Here is a 16,676-nt window from a genome sequence, read left to right on the forward strand (position 1 = left end):
ATTACTATAATAAATCTAAATTGGGTCCTGGATCACATTTTTGGGGTCACAGAGTGCAATAACTTCTAAATAATTCATTCAATATCAAGGGTGAGGTGGAGTCTACACCTTTTACACACCTAAATGACAAATTTGACTTTTTACTTTGAAAATCTTCTAGAAAATACTGGCAGAATTGACTTTCATTGGACTGTGGACATTGAATATGACTTGTTAAATGTGCACAGAGACTGTTTAACAAATGTCACCTTCTTTCGCTTCATAGATACAAAGTACAGTATCATACGTCTTTTACCCCCTGACATTGTCAAAATCACTCTATTGTGATATCATCGTTGGCTAAATATTGCTCTATTGTAGCAGTCGTTATTCTGCAATTCCTGGACCTATGTCAAAATGGCTGCTGCTTGAAGGGTCACTGAAATGCTATACTGTGTAAAAATATTAGGAAATGCCATCCATGTTTTACACAGCTTTACCTATTCAGAGTCAAGTGATGCTGTAGCCACAACTCGCATCAAACGCAGACTATAAGCCAACTGGACCTCCTCATTAGGTCACACCCCTAAAAGGTATACACTCAACACACAAATATAGTATACCCAAATACAGTATGTGCAGTAGTAGCATTTTACAAAATAAGTTTATTTCTTTACATTCTCTTTCATTGTGTGTGTTTTTTCCATATTACAGCACTCTTTAGTCCTTAAATGTCATTCTTTCTTTCTTTTTTTCTTTCTGTCTTCAAGTTGTCGCTGGTTGAAGTATACAAATGTTATGGCAATAGGCTATACTGTGTGAGATATTTTAGTAAGTTGGAACAGAGGGTTTTTTTTTTTTTTACATTTGAGTCTTGAACTGTTTCGGGAAAACCCTGTAATAAAGTACAATACAGCATTGCTCTGTTGTCAGCAGTTGAGCTCTGATGAGTGCGCTCATACACAAAGTTCATTTGTGTTCTCAGTTATACTGCTCTCATATTGGGAGTAGTGCAAAACAAATGTGAGCTTTTTGCACACTCAGACATCGTGATTCATCTGTGGCGAAAGCTCCTTTCTTCTCGCGGCACGTCACTCTCCCGCACCCTGACTGACTGTTGCCAAGGAGACCAAGGGCAGTTGGGGAAAAAAGAGAAGTCGCTCAGTGCATATACCTTTGCACAGCGAGGTCAGACAGGGAGGATGCCAGAAGAGTGTTGTCACTGCCGAGTAGACAGACTCGTTTCTTTAGTCTGACAAAGAAGAAGAAGATTAAATAGGGCGAGTCAGCGTCTTGTGTTGATTGTGCATTCATTTGTGTGAGCGTGTTTTATGTATGGTCGCCTGCGTGTGTGTGTGTGGGGGGGGGGGTATGTGTGTGGGTGTGTGTGGGTGTGTGTGTGTGTGTGTGTGCAAAAGGTTCAGTTCATTAAAAAATTTAAATGTTAATTTGATTAGTATTCATTAATTTGTTTGAGCGTCGGAATGATTTTTTTTTGCACTCCGCAGGATTTTGCCCTAAAATATCTTTACAATAGCCTTTTCATTTGACCATTTATGACTCAAACATCTTACAAATAGCAGATTAATACTTTAGTTGTTCACAATGGGTAAGCCTACGGAAAATAATTTTCAGACTAAAATCGGGTTCAAATTTCCAGCTCTCTTTCTGTGGATGTGACGTCATGCGCTTTCTCGTCGTTGTCTCACAGTCACGACCGGAAGCTGCCATATTCTACATGTACGTGAAACTGAACGCCAACGATGGATGAAATTGAAAAGTATGATGTTATGAATAAAAGACGTTCCATTCCGTGGTGTTCCATTCAGGCTAAATGTTACGACTGTTAGTTAGTGCGTGCTGTTAGAAGTACAATGACACGGTAGTAGATTTGATTATTTTCTCATTTCAAATAGCGAAGTTGACATGATATTGAAATACCGGTAATAGGAATCCCACCCTAGTCATGCTGATGACTGCAGCCAACATCCCTCCTCCCTGTCTTGTCGTGATAGTCACGTCTTCATGGCGCCATCCCTGTGAACACATAACTGGGGTAGTTTCCATGGTAACTGCCAGCATGCTGCCTTTACCAATGCGGAGGACTCTGAGGTGAATTAGCGTATCCTCACTTTTCCCGAGTTATTCCATTGTAGCCAAAGGTACAATCCTGGTGTATTAATGTGCATTTTAAATCCTTGTTGTTGTTATGAAAAGTGAGTTAGTTGCCATGACTCCCATTGCTTCTTCTTCTTCTTCATCGTCATTGTCTTCTTTAAAATTTTGTCTTAAGAAGATTGGGGAAGACAAAGAAGAAGAAATTCTTCCTCCGGATGTTGTCATGACTCATTACAACATACTTTTGCTTTGGACAACAACAAATTCGCCATTTTTTAACTGGTCGGATTTAGAAGGAAGAAAATGAGCAAAAAACCTCGTAAATAGTGAAGTAAAACTGCCATTGATGATGTTATGGTCACAAATGAAAATCCGCGATAGAGTGAATCTGCAATAATCTAATCATGATGTAGTAAGGGAACATTGTACATGGGAGCATCTGTTTGCAGGAGGAGAATGGGTTTTGCTGCACTTCCTGTCTTTATGTTCTGCTTCCTGTTTCCTCTGCTCTATGGATCCATGCATTCATCTATCCATCCGCTTCATGTTGTCCTGAACCTCGCTTTGATCTTCCAGGCCTCGATTTTAAATATTCAGCACACCTTTCTATAGTGGCAAGTAGTTATATTTTTATTCTAATCTAGAAAATGACACTCACATCACAACAACTTATTGTTAGACAATTTTACAGGGAAGACATATGGCCAAACGTCCATGTTCTCATTCCAGTATATTGCCACACACACACACACACACTTGCACACGCATAGTCGCACACTACTCTGAGCCCCTCTACTTTCATGCAAATGTCTTCCTGTAGGACAGTATGAATAATTCCTTGCCATTCATTAATTAGATTGTGACGTTTAATAAAAGAAAAATGACAGCTGGCTGGCCTCTTTTGCTGGGAGACCTTGTATAAAAGGAGTGCTCTTTTTATTTTATGCATTCACACAAGAACAAGAGTGTGTGTGTGTGTGTGTGTGTGTGCGCGTTTGTGTGTGTGTGTGTGCCTCTGAGCAGACACATTCATGCACTTATGAATATTTCACCATTTTGCAATCCCCATTTGAGTAGTCTCCTCTGGGCTGCACCAACATATTCTGATATACTGTTTTTGTTTTTTTGCTCACACTTTTCATCGAGAAGTGCTATTGATGTTTCCATATGTATAAAGCAGCACTTGCTACCCTCAGGTGAAGGATGTGGCTGCATTCATCATCATCATCATCATCATCATTATCATCATCACCACGGTGCGTCTTCCTTTTATCTGGGTGTGAATGGACTCTTAAAAACCTTGGTGTGATGTCTAAAAATAACTCCCATGCAGATTCAATGAGATCCTATACAAAAGCTATAAAATTAATTCCGCCTTTACAGAGATACTATGGATCACTTTTTCATTCAGCCCGTCAAATGTATTGATTTAATAATATGGTTAAGCTGTTGCAACTTTCATGAAGCTAGTAAGGTATTCAAAATATTTGTGCAGCCATCTTATACCTAATAAAGTGTCCTGATACACGATTAAAAAAAAAAGAAAAAAAAAAAGGAGACTATCCCAGGTGACTTTGGGTGAGAGGCGGGATACATCATGGACTGGCCCCGATTCGATCATAGTGCACATCAGACAAACAAGGGTTGACACTTTGATTCACACCTACAGACAATTTAGTCTTCAATGAACCTGTGGGAGGAAGCCAAAGTATCTGGAGAAAAATCACGCAAACATGGTGAGAACATGAGAGAGTCGAAACCAGAACCTTTTGATAATGAGACAGATGATTGGTTCATTTTGAACACAGCCACAATTCAGTTATTAGAGGGTGTGCACACTTGTGCAACCACATCATCTCAGTAGTTTATTTTTAATTCCCTTCATGCAAGCATAAAAAAATAGTTTTGTTTAACAGGATAAAGGTCATATTAATGGTGGAAAACGTTTTGAAATTATTTATCTCGGTTACTCTTTTACATCACAAAACATTTGAACAGGGTGTGTAGACGTTTTATATTCACTCTGTGTGACCATGTGTATGTATGTGTGCGTGTGTGTGCGCGTCTGTGTGTGCGACTTCTCCACTGGACATGTTGGAACAAATCAGTGAAGACAAACGTTATGCAAACTGTTTCTTTAAAAAAAATAAAAAATAAAAACCAAATTCTTCCACCTCCCTAAAATGAGCCTATACTGTACTCTAGTGGCTAATAGACCACAGTGTCACAAAGACGGAAAATCTCAAATGTATCGAATGTTTACGTGTCGTAGGGAAATGCGGGAAAAAACAACAACAAAAAGGCACCCCAAGTTACTGCCTTACTTACGTTTTCGTTTTATTTATATTAATGGCCTACAAATGTCATTACATCTATCCATTCTTTTTTTTTTTTAACCTCTTATTCAAGGTCAATTTTTTGGGGGCAGCATCTTAAATTTAAGCACAGACTTCCCTGTCCTCTCCCCAGCCACTTCATCCAACACTTTCGAGGGATCCTGAGATGTTCCCGCTTGTATCCATGATCTTACTTTCGGTAACTCAACTTTATTTTAAGAGCACTTTAAAAACAACCATAGCTGCATATTTCGTTCTATACGTAAAGTAAAAACAAGACATAAAAACAGAGACAGTTAAGACAATCAATTTGTAACATAAAAACAGTAAACAATAAAACAGTAAAACAATGACTGATCCAACTTGGCATCGGAGAATGTGTGTGAGACCTTTTTCACAAGATTCAGTTGAGTCAGGCGGCATCTAAAGGTTGCACAAGAATGAAACACTGAAACTCCTCTGTCAGGACCACCAGGAGTCTGTGTTCATCATCTGAAGAGATGCGAAAATCCACGCTAGCCACAAGTTCTGTCTCCTTGAAGTTGTGTATGTTACATGAAGAAACTTCTGCCATGTTGAAAGCATGATGAAGAAGAATTTGGCCTAGCTTCATCTCTTTCTATGAGTTGAGGAGGAGGTCAAGTTGTTTTGTTTCACTAGTTACTGTTGCACAAAAAAAGAGATTGAATTTATTTTAAAGTGAATGAGCATCACAAACTGGAGACAAGTTTGGGACTCATCATGACAACTTCTTTAGATGAAACTCGGCTTATTCTCTCACTCAACCTTTGTAGTAGTTACTTGTTCGTGTCAGTGAAGAGGAGTATTTGTCACATAAATCAGAATGTAGTGACAAGTGTTGATACAATGGGTCTCTTGTCAAACATAAGTTTCGCTGCTCCTTCGTCCCAATCACCTCCAAGCAGCAGCAACGGTTGGCTTAAAGACAACAGAAACTGGTGCACGCTTGTACATGTCCTCTGCTGACTGTATCAACCACAAACAAGTCAAGTCCGACACTGTGTGTGTGCTAACAAGTGTGTGTGGCGACTTTAACTCCACTGGTCACATAAAGACACTTTAAGACAGAAATGTATTCAAATGTTTTTCACAAAGTACCACTTATAAAAATACCACCAGCATGACCAACATTATGATCAAGTAGCATAGCACGCCTAAGTGTTCATCAGCAACAAGATAGTTTGTTTTTATTGCTTAAAAGTATATCGTCCCTGTCCTTTGAAAAACACTGATGTCCATTTTTTTTTCAATTTTTTTATTTTTACGTCAATGGTGTTCCCGCGTTACAGACATCACATTAACGTGAAAAAAAAATGGACAGATTAGATTGAAATTGGATATTCAATATATTTGTAAACCAGTGATATGATTATGCACAGGTTGAACATTAATAAGGTGCTTACATATATAGGAAAATAAAAACTGCACTGAAATGATGATTCAAGCAAAAAGTTCACTAGGATTAAGTGCAAATGTATAGAAATTTAAAGTTAAGTAAAGTGTCCTGATACACGATTAAAAAAAAAAAAAAAAGGAGACATTGCCTGCATAGCATTGCTAAAACAACGACATCCAGTAATAGTCTAAAGTCAACGATTTGTTTCTTTGTGAAAATTACATGTTAAGCAGAATTTAACTATTATTATGCAAAGTAATTGAACAGGTCTTGGATCCCCCACCCAAGTTGTCTTTCCTTAACAGCGGAATCAAAATGTTAATATCATTATTTTTTTTAAATTCGAATTATATGAATTAATCTCGTAAAATATTGATGGCACAAAACAAAGAGCATAGCAGTTTGCTAATGCTCAGTTTTGATTGAGATGAAAGGTATTCATCTAACAATATGTTTATTATCGGCTATTGGTGTTGCACTTTTCAGTGGAGGAGAATTGTCATCAATTTGAGATGTGTATCATGACGAGGGTAATAGTTGAATAAAAGTATCTAGACATTATAAGAAAAAGATCAATAAAAATGCGAAATGTAAATTGCAATAAATGCAAATACATTGACAAAATGCAATAAAATCCTGTGATGGTCTGTCTGGATACTTGTGTTCTGGATATTTGTGTACTGTATGTGCATGCACACATACGGAAGCACTGGGCAAAAGAAGGTAGGAAAGAAGCAATGGAGTAAACAGGCCGTGATTGTTGTTTTTCGCAAGGTGAGTCCTGATGAGTCGTTAGAAGAAACCAAACTTGACGGGTTAGAAAAGAGAGACCTGACGAGGTGAGAAAAAAGTGGCAGAGCTCGTTTCGGCAGTCCATCCCACGCTTTCATCAACGATCACTTTCACAGTTGGGCCATTTGTGAGTCAATATGATGATGTTGATGATTGACGCAGCCATTAAGTGTTTGCTGGAACGGTAAGGACTGATGACTTATAAAGTAGTCAAGCTCTATCTTGTCTCGCTGGACTAAACTTCAAGTGACTTTCTGAAAGTTGCGGACCGCGTATCTGTTAGCTCATCCTACAGTGGTGACTCGATTCACACCATCTCTTAATACTGCCACTATCACGTCCTCTTCATAGAAACTGTCAATACTATACGAAAACGCATATAAATATTCATTATTCAATATACGTATATTCATTCAAAATCAGGACAAAATCATAAAACATTTAAGAGCAAGTCAACCCAAAGATATTTTTTCCCCTAGAATATGTTCCCAGCAGGCCCACTAGTTGAAACAGAGCATTCTGGTTAATATTGTGTTTGAGGAATATGAGAAATCCACCTGCTTTTAGCTATGCCAGGGACGGCCATTTTGTCACTTCTGTCAAGTGAAGATGACATTGAAGTGTCTCTGGGCTCAGATAACGACCAATCATGGCTCACCTGTTTTCTGAAGCTTAGCCATGATTGGTTGTTATCTGAGCCCTGAGCAACTTCAATATCATCTTCAGTTGACAGAAGTGACAAAATGGCCGCCCCCGGAGCTATCTAAAAACGGCTGGATTTCTCATATTCCACAAACGCAATATTAATCAGAATTCCATGTTTAGACAAGTGGGCCTGCATATAACAAATTCTTTTGTGTGTTTGTGCCCTACGACTGGCTGGCAATCAGTCAGTCGAAAATGGATGGATGTTCGCTGGTCAGGTTGAACCTTTTACTTGTACTGAAATGACAGCAAGGTTTGCCCAGATCAAACATTCCGTTTGATGTTTCCTTCGGTTAGTGTAAAAACTGAAGCGGCAACTTTCCCAAGGATTGTGTGTTAAAATAACACCTTGTAGCGTCCACGGTCACACAGGAATGTTGCGCGTTGTGTTTGTCGACATTCCTCTGAGAGCCGGTTGGGCCGCTTCCTTAAAAGAAACTCTCATATAAAAAGTAAGATGTCGCTTCTCGGTGAACAGAGGAAAGCGAGGAAAGATGGAAAGATACTACATGCAAAGAATCGTGTTTTGAGTGTAATTTGATTGCAAACATTGTGGTATTTACCCATGAAAATGTGTGAGCCTGAAGGGACGTGACTTACTAAGATGCTGAAGGAGGAATACGAAGCATTTACGATCACACGCAAACTTAATGACACGTCAATCACCAGTTACCAAGACAACCCTTATGAGTCATAACCCTTGGAGTTTATTACAGTGGATTGCAGTCGTTGTTACATTTTGGTTCATTTACCGTGTCATTTTTCCCACGACAATTGGATGGCGATCATTCCATGGTGCAAAATAGTACAAGCACAAAAAAATGGATCGTTGGACCATTTTACGTCCATTTTTGAGCTCAGGGTGATTCATCAATTGGATCGTCCTTGTTGTGGACACTGTGCGGACCAAGTGTGTCAGTGAGCTGTGGGATCCTCTCACTGTAGAAATGTACAGTTGAAGCCACAAAAGTGAGTCACTCATAGCAATCGGTGCACATTATGATGTTGCTTCCCGAGTTTTGTCACCTTTTCATTTCCATTTACAATTTTTCTCAGTCACCTTGGTACATTTATCAGATCCGAACTGAAATTTACAGAACAGTAAGTGTATTTCTCAAAACAATTCATACAGATAGATAGATAGATAGATAGATAGATAGATAGATAGATAGATAGATAGATAGATAGATAGATAGATAGATAGATAGATAGATAGATAGATAGGTGAACTATTGCCAAAATGTTGTAGGGTATGATGAGAAACTTCAACAGAGAACCGTTACAATACATTTTGATCAACATAACATAGGCAATTGATAATGTCGGAAATAGCAGAGAACTGCACATAATCATTTGTATGTATGCGTCAAAGCACTTGCAAATTTTTCAAAGAAATTAGAAATTGCTTTGCCACACAATAAAGTGAAGACTAAACAAGGAGTTTTGAGGAATTCAATTCTGATCTGAGAAATTTACCAAAGCAATTGAGAAAAACTGTAATATTGAGAATGGAAAGCCACACCTTAGCGTGAATTCTTGTCTCTCAAAATAGCTTTTCATTCCAAGTTTCCAACGCATGAACAGCAAGCTAAAAAAAGAATAAAAGAAACAATCCCCATAAATAATTATTCTGTGCTAAATAGTTTGGATACTTATCAAATAAAATGGGTATAATTTAACTCATTCAGTGCCAAGGACATATCTATGTTTTGACATATAAATATGTCTTCGGGATTGAATGACTTAATCAATCAATATTTATTTAACTCATTCACTGCCAAGGTGAATGAATTTGCCTTTCACAGTCCAGCAATTCAATCCCAGGAATTTTCTTGTATATTTTAAAATATTTTTCAAATGTTAGGGTAACAGAGAAGGTCTGAAAATGTCTGGCACTGAATAAGTTAATTCGGAACATCAAGTTTCCCTAACGACCACAAAAAATGCATATTGTATGTATTGAGTTTGGGCCCAGTTTGTCATGCTATTGAATGAGTATGTGTGTCGAAACGGTCAACTTGTATTGTTTGAATATAGAATTATGACAAAGAAAACAAAAAATATGAATAAAAAAAAACACATTACTTCCAAGAAAAATGGCGCCAATACTTTACTGTGACAATCAATTTTGGTTCCTGGCTTTATATTACGAACATGAGTTGTTGTGAATGGCAGGCAATGTTCACAGCTCACAGGTCAAACATGGTCTTTGTTGTAAAGCAAAACACACACACAAACACTCCATTAAAAATCCCATAGTCCCACAACACTTGAGAACTTCTTAACTGTGTGTGTCTGTTTGCGTGTGTGTGTGTGTGCGCACGTGTGTGTGTGCGCATGTGTGCGTACGTTTATGTGTTAGGGAAAAGAATACGGGTCTGCCGTGCCTTTAGTGCCTCTGATTGTTTTGAGTGTCATCAATGTGAACGGCGAGATAGCATCAAAGCACCTCAGCAAAACACTCCAAAACATTATGAGCATTAGCTGTTTTGGACCTTAAGCTTAAACGGAGAACCGGTGCAAGGGATGATGTAATAGTATTAGTGAGATACAGACATACAAGGCCATGAGACTAGAAGACAGACAAGAAGCAGTTAGGGGGGAGAGCTGACAATCCCACAATGTCAATAAATGGATATTTGCGGATCAGATGTGTGTGTGTGTCGTTGAAATGTGAATAATAATCACTTTAACAAATGCTCTTGAAAGTCAACACACGATTAGAGTGACACCCATCTCCAGTCTGATAATCATCTCCACACACACACTACTGAACTGCTTCTTTATTGTTTATCCAACAAGCACTTTTATGGCTGTATGTAAGTGTGCTGCAGAGCTAACGGTCCCAACACACTTGTACACCTCAAACAGGTCGGGACATGCCGGAGAAGTGGATTTGCATGTTATTTACATCCCGGTTAGAGTGCACAGCCAGGGGAGGGGACATTTAAAAGCAACTGACTTCCAGGATGAGGGTGTAAAGATAAGAAGAAGTGAGGAAAGAGAGCAGGAGAAAAAAGTTGGAATTGCATCACCAAGCACAAAAGAGAGAGATACTGGGAAGATGGAAAATTAGTCATTGGAAATTGCAATGAAACATGTTTGGATGATCCTGTGCAATGCTGCTACATTATACACAATATCAGGGGTCACCGACCTTTTCAAAACTGAGAGCTTTTGAAATAAAAAATGTGCACTTTAATTTAATGTTATTATTAATAAGGAACCAGATAAATATCAACATGCAACAATATTCCTATAAATCTCACATTTTCAGATGATCATTTCTACATTACTATGAAATCACAATATCCCACCACTGCTGAGCTATTTTTAGAACAGACTGCTGATTGCTCCCACATACCATTCTGGGTTAAGAGTAACCCAAACTGAGTGAAATAGCTAACCCAGCACTGAGTCCAAAAGGGGCAGAGCCAATGCGGGTTTTATTTATACCCAGCCCCCATCAACATTTTCTAGGAATGTTACATGAAATTTACTTCACCTTGACAAAACTCCAAAACGGTGATCTGCTTGAGATCACTTCCAATTGCAACCCAATCTGTTAGGTCAAAAATAATTACCGGTACCCCAAACTTGGGTAAAAATAACCCAATCTGCTCAAAATCCACAGCTACCCCCCAAGTGGGTTTGGAAAACTTTTAGCACTTTTAGTGTGTGTGTAAATTGTCCATTGTTGTGAATGTTTGCTTTACGTGCATTACAATTGGCTGATGACCAGTCCCTGGTTCTCACCCAAACTTAGCTGCGATTGGATGAATGCATGAATGTTCTTCGACTTGTAGACCAGAGTATGTTTGTGTTTCTCTGCGAATGCTTACATTTTCAAATAATCATCTCTGCCTCTTCCTGTCATGAGATTTGGCTAATGGCTTCGGGCAGTTAAACAGTTAGGTGCGAAGTATGCTTTACTTTCTGTCACACGGCAATCATGAGTTAAAGCAAAATTACTCTATATGTCTTAATTTTCCTCACTTGTTGATGTTCTAATGCTTGGGATTAATTAGACATAGATAGGTGCAAAAACACCGTAAGCGGACAAGTACATGTAGTGTGTAGGATAAAGAAAGCATAAATATATGGACAAAAGTAATTTGAAAAGGAATTAGCCTACTAAAGAACATATAGAGTTGCAGCTATAAAAGCTGCTGTTCTAGGAAGACATTTAAGATGTTGTTCTCTGTTCAAGTTCAACTGAAAAAACGTGCTGTGTTTGAAGACCTTTGAGACTTCCACACAAGGCTAAAACGCAAAGTGCCTTCATGGACTTGGTGTGCACATGCTGTAACACAAAAGGGACTTCTCTAAACTGTCCCCACAAAGATTGAAGTACAAATTTATATGTCCCAAATGTCTTGGTAAAATGAATTAGGACGCTAGGTGAATTCAAGATTTAATTAAGTGACACCAACTACTGTAGTACAGCTGAACCAATTAGCTGCTGAGCCAAGGGTCAGCTGAGCCAAGGGTCAGCTGAATTTCATAAAAATCTGCATTTTGGCTAATAGTGAAAAAAGAGGCCAAGTACTTGCCAAGTGTTTACAGCCAATCCCAGTTTACTGTAACATTAAGCACAAACCTAAGCCACATAACCTTTCCTTACAAAAGTCAGCTAGCTTAATGCTAACACACGATGCAAATTGCCCTAGCTAATCGCTGACAAAACGAGCATTGGTGTTGCAGTGTTACAATAATACATACATGGTAGACAGACTACTCATAGTCATATACTACACGGTATTGTTTATCATCTGTGAAAAACAACTACTGGTAATATTACTGCGGCCTAGTTGTGACAGTCTTGTGAGTGACATGCTATTGGCCTACTGTATGTTTTTATAAAGTGAAATACTGTAACGTGTTTTGTTTTGTTTTTAATTAAGAATACATAATATACATTTTTATTGGTGTTTTTAGGGGGGCTGGAATGGTTTAATGGCATTTCTGTTCATTTCAATGGGGAAAGCTGATTTGAGATATGAGTGTTTTGATTTACAATGATGCTCATGGAACAAATTAAACGTGTAAGGCAAAGTGCCACTATACTTTGATAGCTTTAATGTGCCCCATTTCCTTAAATATCTGCCATCTTTTGAACAAATGCCAGACCCTAATTTTCCACTAGTTGCGTCACCCAATTAGGAGAAAAGAAACGCTTCCATTTTCATTGCAGAAAAAAAATTAAAAATGGTTTGAAGTGTAATTATCTCCGATTTTATGGTTCACACACCTTTTGGAGTTAACTGCTGAGACCATTTGGCCTCTATTGCTAACCAAAACAGCAGCACCCAAAATATACTGTCACTATTTGTTGAATTACACCCTGTCTTTTTGTGCCTCTGCCAAAATTGGACTATTTTATGTGCAAGTTTTAATATTTGTAACTTCATGTCAGGAAAACTGTAAAACTCATGAAATTAACTCACATGAGATGCACAACAGCACGAAAGCAACCAACATAAAACCACCATTCCCCAGGGTGATAAGATCTACTTTCAAAAGGTATAATTTAGCCTGATGCAAAGCGTTTGCAAGGCAAACAAGGATGAAGCTAGAAAAGTACCTTGGGGCACACCATAAAGGAGAGTTTCACATGAGAGCAACTGAAGAATTGGTGTAAAAAAACAGAATGTAGGAACTAAAACAGTCTGGTGCTTACCTATACATACACACCCAATACTCACGGGGGGACAAGATGCAAAACCATTTAATCCTGCGACGCCTTGGATCAATGTGCTCACTGAGCTTCTCAGTAGCGCTATTTCAGTGCAGCCGTCCCCAAACTTTTTTGGCCTGAGATCAGTTTCAATAGACAATTGACACAAATTAAAAACAAATGATTGAAACTTCAACACACCATTGCCGAATGAAGCTGTTGTCATTAAGATTGTCCCATGAAATTATACTTTGTTCTGAAGTGTGTTAAAAGTCCCCCAATAATTGGGATCCAAAACAGTTTGGGGCCAACAATCTTAAATTTTAAACATGTTCAATATTTACGACCAAAAAGCCTCATGTGTGTGCAGAGAACTAACTACAGAGTCACAGGTGAAAGAACCTGAATCTCAAAATAAAACTTATATCAGACTCTGATGATCCAAAGTTTTTTCTCATTTGGTTTCTCTGTGCAGCCCCGTACCAAATGACCCACAGACCAGCACCAGACCAGTCCACGTCCGTTGTCTTAGGCGAGGAACGGCATTGTAATGACTCAGTTTTGTCACAGGTTTCTGCGCTGAACTATGTCGAGTCAGCATTCAGGCGGACCCGCCACCATCAGCAACAAAACCTCATATTCCCAGTTGTCCCAAACTCCCGCCCCCATCCCCCCGACCTCCTCCCACGTATGTCGTTCTATCCATTCTTACTGTTCCATGTACTCAATGCAAACACAAACAAGCTCCAAGAGAAGCAGGTGTCTTTCCTCTTGGATAAATAAACAGTAAAGCAGGATTCAGGAGATGGAGGTTTGGGAGAGTTTGTCAAGGGGGATTACAGTTAGTTTCTATCCCAATGCGTGTGTGTGCGTGTGTGTGCGGGGCTGTGTGGGCGTGTGTGTGTGTGTGTATGGGAGGCGTCGCTGATAGCATCTCCTAAGACCCCTTTGTCTCCAACAAAGCTGTTTGTTTGCACCTAATGCATTGCTTTTTATCTCCGCCTTTGGGATTTTCATATACTATATTTATTTAGATCGCATTGTGACTCCCTCAATCAGCTGTTTTAGTGGCACGATAATAAACAAATTACCTAGATAGGCGTTTTAGTGCCCCCCTAGCTCACCTCTAGCCCACCCCCTGATTTGGATGCATGCTAATTCACTGTGCAATTTGCAATCTTTCACCAGTCTTGGCTGATTTGCATGCTGCTTTACCTGCAGGTTGATGCTAATCTACACTGCAAAATCGGGGTGCAGAAATTAGACCACTTCCCCTGGATGTACAATTTACACATTCATGTACCCCACTTTGCACTGCAAGGTACCTGTAATTAATGATACCATCCCAGTGTCCAGCTATTTAACACTAAAAGGATGATGATGTAATTTATTGAGTATGCTCTATTTTGGAGTGATTGAAAATGGTGCAAGTTGAAGGCTGATGAAAATTCAAATTTCTTAGAAAATGCACTGGAAAAAGTCATAAACAATACAATATGTATAAATTGACTGGCGACCAGGTTTGTGTACATATCACTCAGCTGGGTAAGGCCGTGACAGGAAAAGCTATACAGAAAACAGATGAATGAATGGAATTGTAAAGCAACATTATAAATTACCATTTGATTGGATTGTAGTTTCTCATAGGTAATGTTTGAATTTCGCAATAAAATCAATTACAGGACTGTTATAAAATAAATTGAATAAATGTATAGTTTCCTGGCAGTCTCTTGGACGTCACCCTATTGTTGTTGTTTTTAATATTGAATTGGTATAAGTAATTATTATAACATGCTTCATTTGTGCCAACTCTTGGCTAATGTAGTAGTACACTTATGAAACAACTATTAAAAGTGGATGTAAGACCATATTTTTTTTTTCAAATAACATTTTGCTTCTGTAATGATGTTTATTCATACTTAATAAATAACTTTAAAGATGACTATAACATTAAACAAAAACATGGTTAAATCTCAGTTGATATTATTACTGCTGGTTCACTGTTATGAATCAAGTAGGCAGCCTGCTCAGCCAATTGGGGCCTTGGAAAGTGTAATTGACAGCGCGGCCCCGCCCCCCGGACACCTGTAATCCAATCCGTGTCGCCTTCACAGGTAAAACCGGCCTCGATTTCTAAGTAATGCCCCCCCAAAAAAGCGAGTCGAGCCGACAAAACCCGTTCTGCTCCGCCGGGGACACCTTGTTTGTTGCCGCTGCCCTCATCCAAACGTTCGCGGCGCCGTTTTTCCACGCTTAAAAGAAGACGGATCGGATTTTCAGTACCAACTAGAAAGTCCAGTTCGACCGACCGAGATGTCACAGGAGCATGACAAGTAAGTTGTCCTGGCCTCGCCACTCTCAAGCCCTCACAACAAACCGACTCACACTAAATAGCCACACTTAATTACGACTTTTGTGGACTTTTCACCTCTTTTTCCCCTTCGTCCCGCGTTGGAGTTTAAACGTCCATTTTGGTTTCCCTCTGACCAGCTGCTTCTCCTTTTGACGTTTTTTTTCTTATTATTTTATAAAATTTCCCCTGAACGCACCACGGCTGTAGAAATGTCATTTCAGGATTATTTCAATTTTATATTGTTGCTAATGGTAAGTTTTTTGATGCAGACATCTCCTGTCATGTGTTGAAAGTGATTCACCTGTCATGTTGGAGCCTGTACAGGTGGATCAGCACCTGTCGTCAGAGCACAGGCGTCAGTTAGATAGAATCATAAGAATAAAGAAAAAAAAGAGGATTGTCCCGTGAGGATGATGGCTGTTTTGTTCATTTTGGGTTGTTTGATTTTGCCCAGAGCGCTAAACAGTTGGGCTCCATTATGTGTTTAGTCCTAATGATGTTTGTTCAGGAATAAACTGCAGCGGGGGTGATGTCAAGTGTCCTCATATCTCATGTGTAAAAAGTCATCAGCTTCTTACTGCTACATGCAAAAATAAAGTAGCAGTGTTTTAAACTTAATGACAAAGATGCTTAGTTCATCATTTTAATATTTTTTTTCCTCATGAGGGCAATGACAAGGAAACTTTTAGGAATGAAATTGTACACCTGCTAGGCGTTGGCTCTACTACAACAATGTAAGCAAGCACGGGGATCGTTGGAGATGAGTTTTCCCAAACTTTGTAGTCATCTAATTATTTAATTGATTGGAAACCACTATAGTGACACATCCACACTAATTGTTTTGCTTGTGAATGACATTTTCCCAAGAGTTTTATTGCCCCTAAATAATGCTTCTTATCAGGTTGCTGTTTAATGAAAGGCACAATTAGATCTAGGATTACTAATGATCACTTTGCATGAACAATTGAGAGGGAAAAGGGCGCATTTGTTGTAGATACTATGCATAGAAACTGAGCCACACGATCGTTTGTTTGCGGTGTTGTTCAAGATTGTTCACAGCAGGGGGTTGAGGGACCTTTATCCTGTCAGGGGCCGTTTTTGATTGATACAACAATCATAAACATTATTTTGGATTATGACTGTTTTGGGGGCTAAATGTTTTTGGACTGGGCAGTACATTGGACTAGTGGTTAGCATGTTGGTCTCTCAGTCGAGAGATCTTGGCTTAGAATCATTCGCTGGTTATCTGCAGGCATGCCTGCTTGTTCCCAAATTCCCCAAATTGCATTTTAGGTGCAC

At 39.0% G+C, this 16,676-nt stretch overlaps 1 protein-coding gene and 1 long non-coding RNA gene across 5 annotated transcripts in view; one reads left to right on the top strand and one right to left on the bottom strand.

The window, feature by feature from the left end:
• Positions 1 to 698: 698 nt before the first annotated feature.
• On the bottom strand, positions 699 to 2,476 carry LOC147137615 (uncharacterized). Its single transcript, XR_015089394.1, has 3 exons — positions 2,112 to 2,476; positions 1,939 to 2,016; positions 699 to 1,231 (listed from the first exon to the last, which is right to left on the bottom strand). It is a non-coding gene; the product is annotated as an uncharacterized LOC147137615 (long non-coding RNA).
• Positions 2,477 to 8,097: 5,621 nt separating this feature from the next.
• Positions 8,098 to 16,676, top strand: part of grhl1 (grainyhead-like transcription factor 1) — a 29,801-nt gene continuing 21,222 nt past the window's right edge. The window contains exon 1 of one of the 4 annotated variants that reach the window (XM_086048621.1): positions 8,098 to 8,316. Coding sequence is in view for 2 of the 4 variants with exons in the window: in XM_086048619.1 (XP_085904745.1) it covers positions 15,338 to 15,357 (20 nt within the window). In the remaining 2 variants the exon portion in view is untranslated. Of the gene's footprint in view, positions 8,317 to 15,162; positions 15,358 to 15,381; positions 15,629 to 16,676 lie in introns of those variants that run through there. The other 3 variants (XM_086048619.1, XM_086048618.1, XM_086048620.1) reach the window with 3 other exon arrangements.

This window comes from Filicampus tigris, chromosome 13 (assembly GCF_054856515.1).
Source record: "Filicampus tigris isolate MCC_2025a chromosome 13, RoL_Ftig_1.0, whole genome shotgun sequence".
NCBI lineage: Eukaryota > Metazoa > Chordata > Actinopteri > Syngnathiformes > Syngnathidae > Filicampus > Filicampus tigris.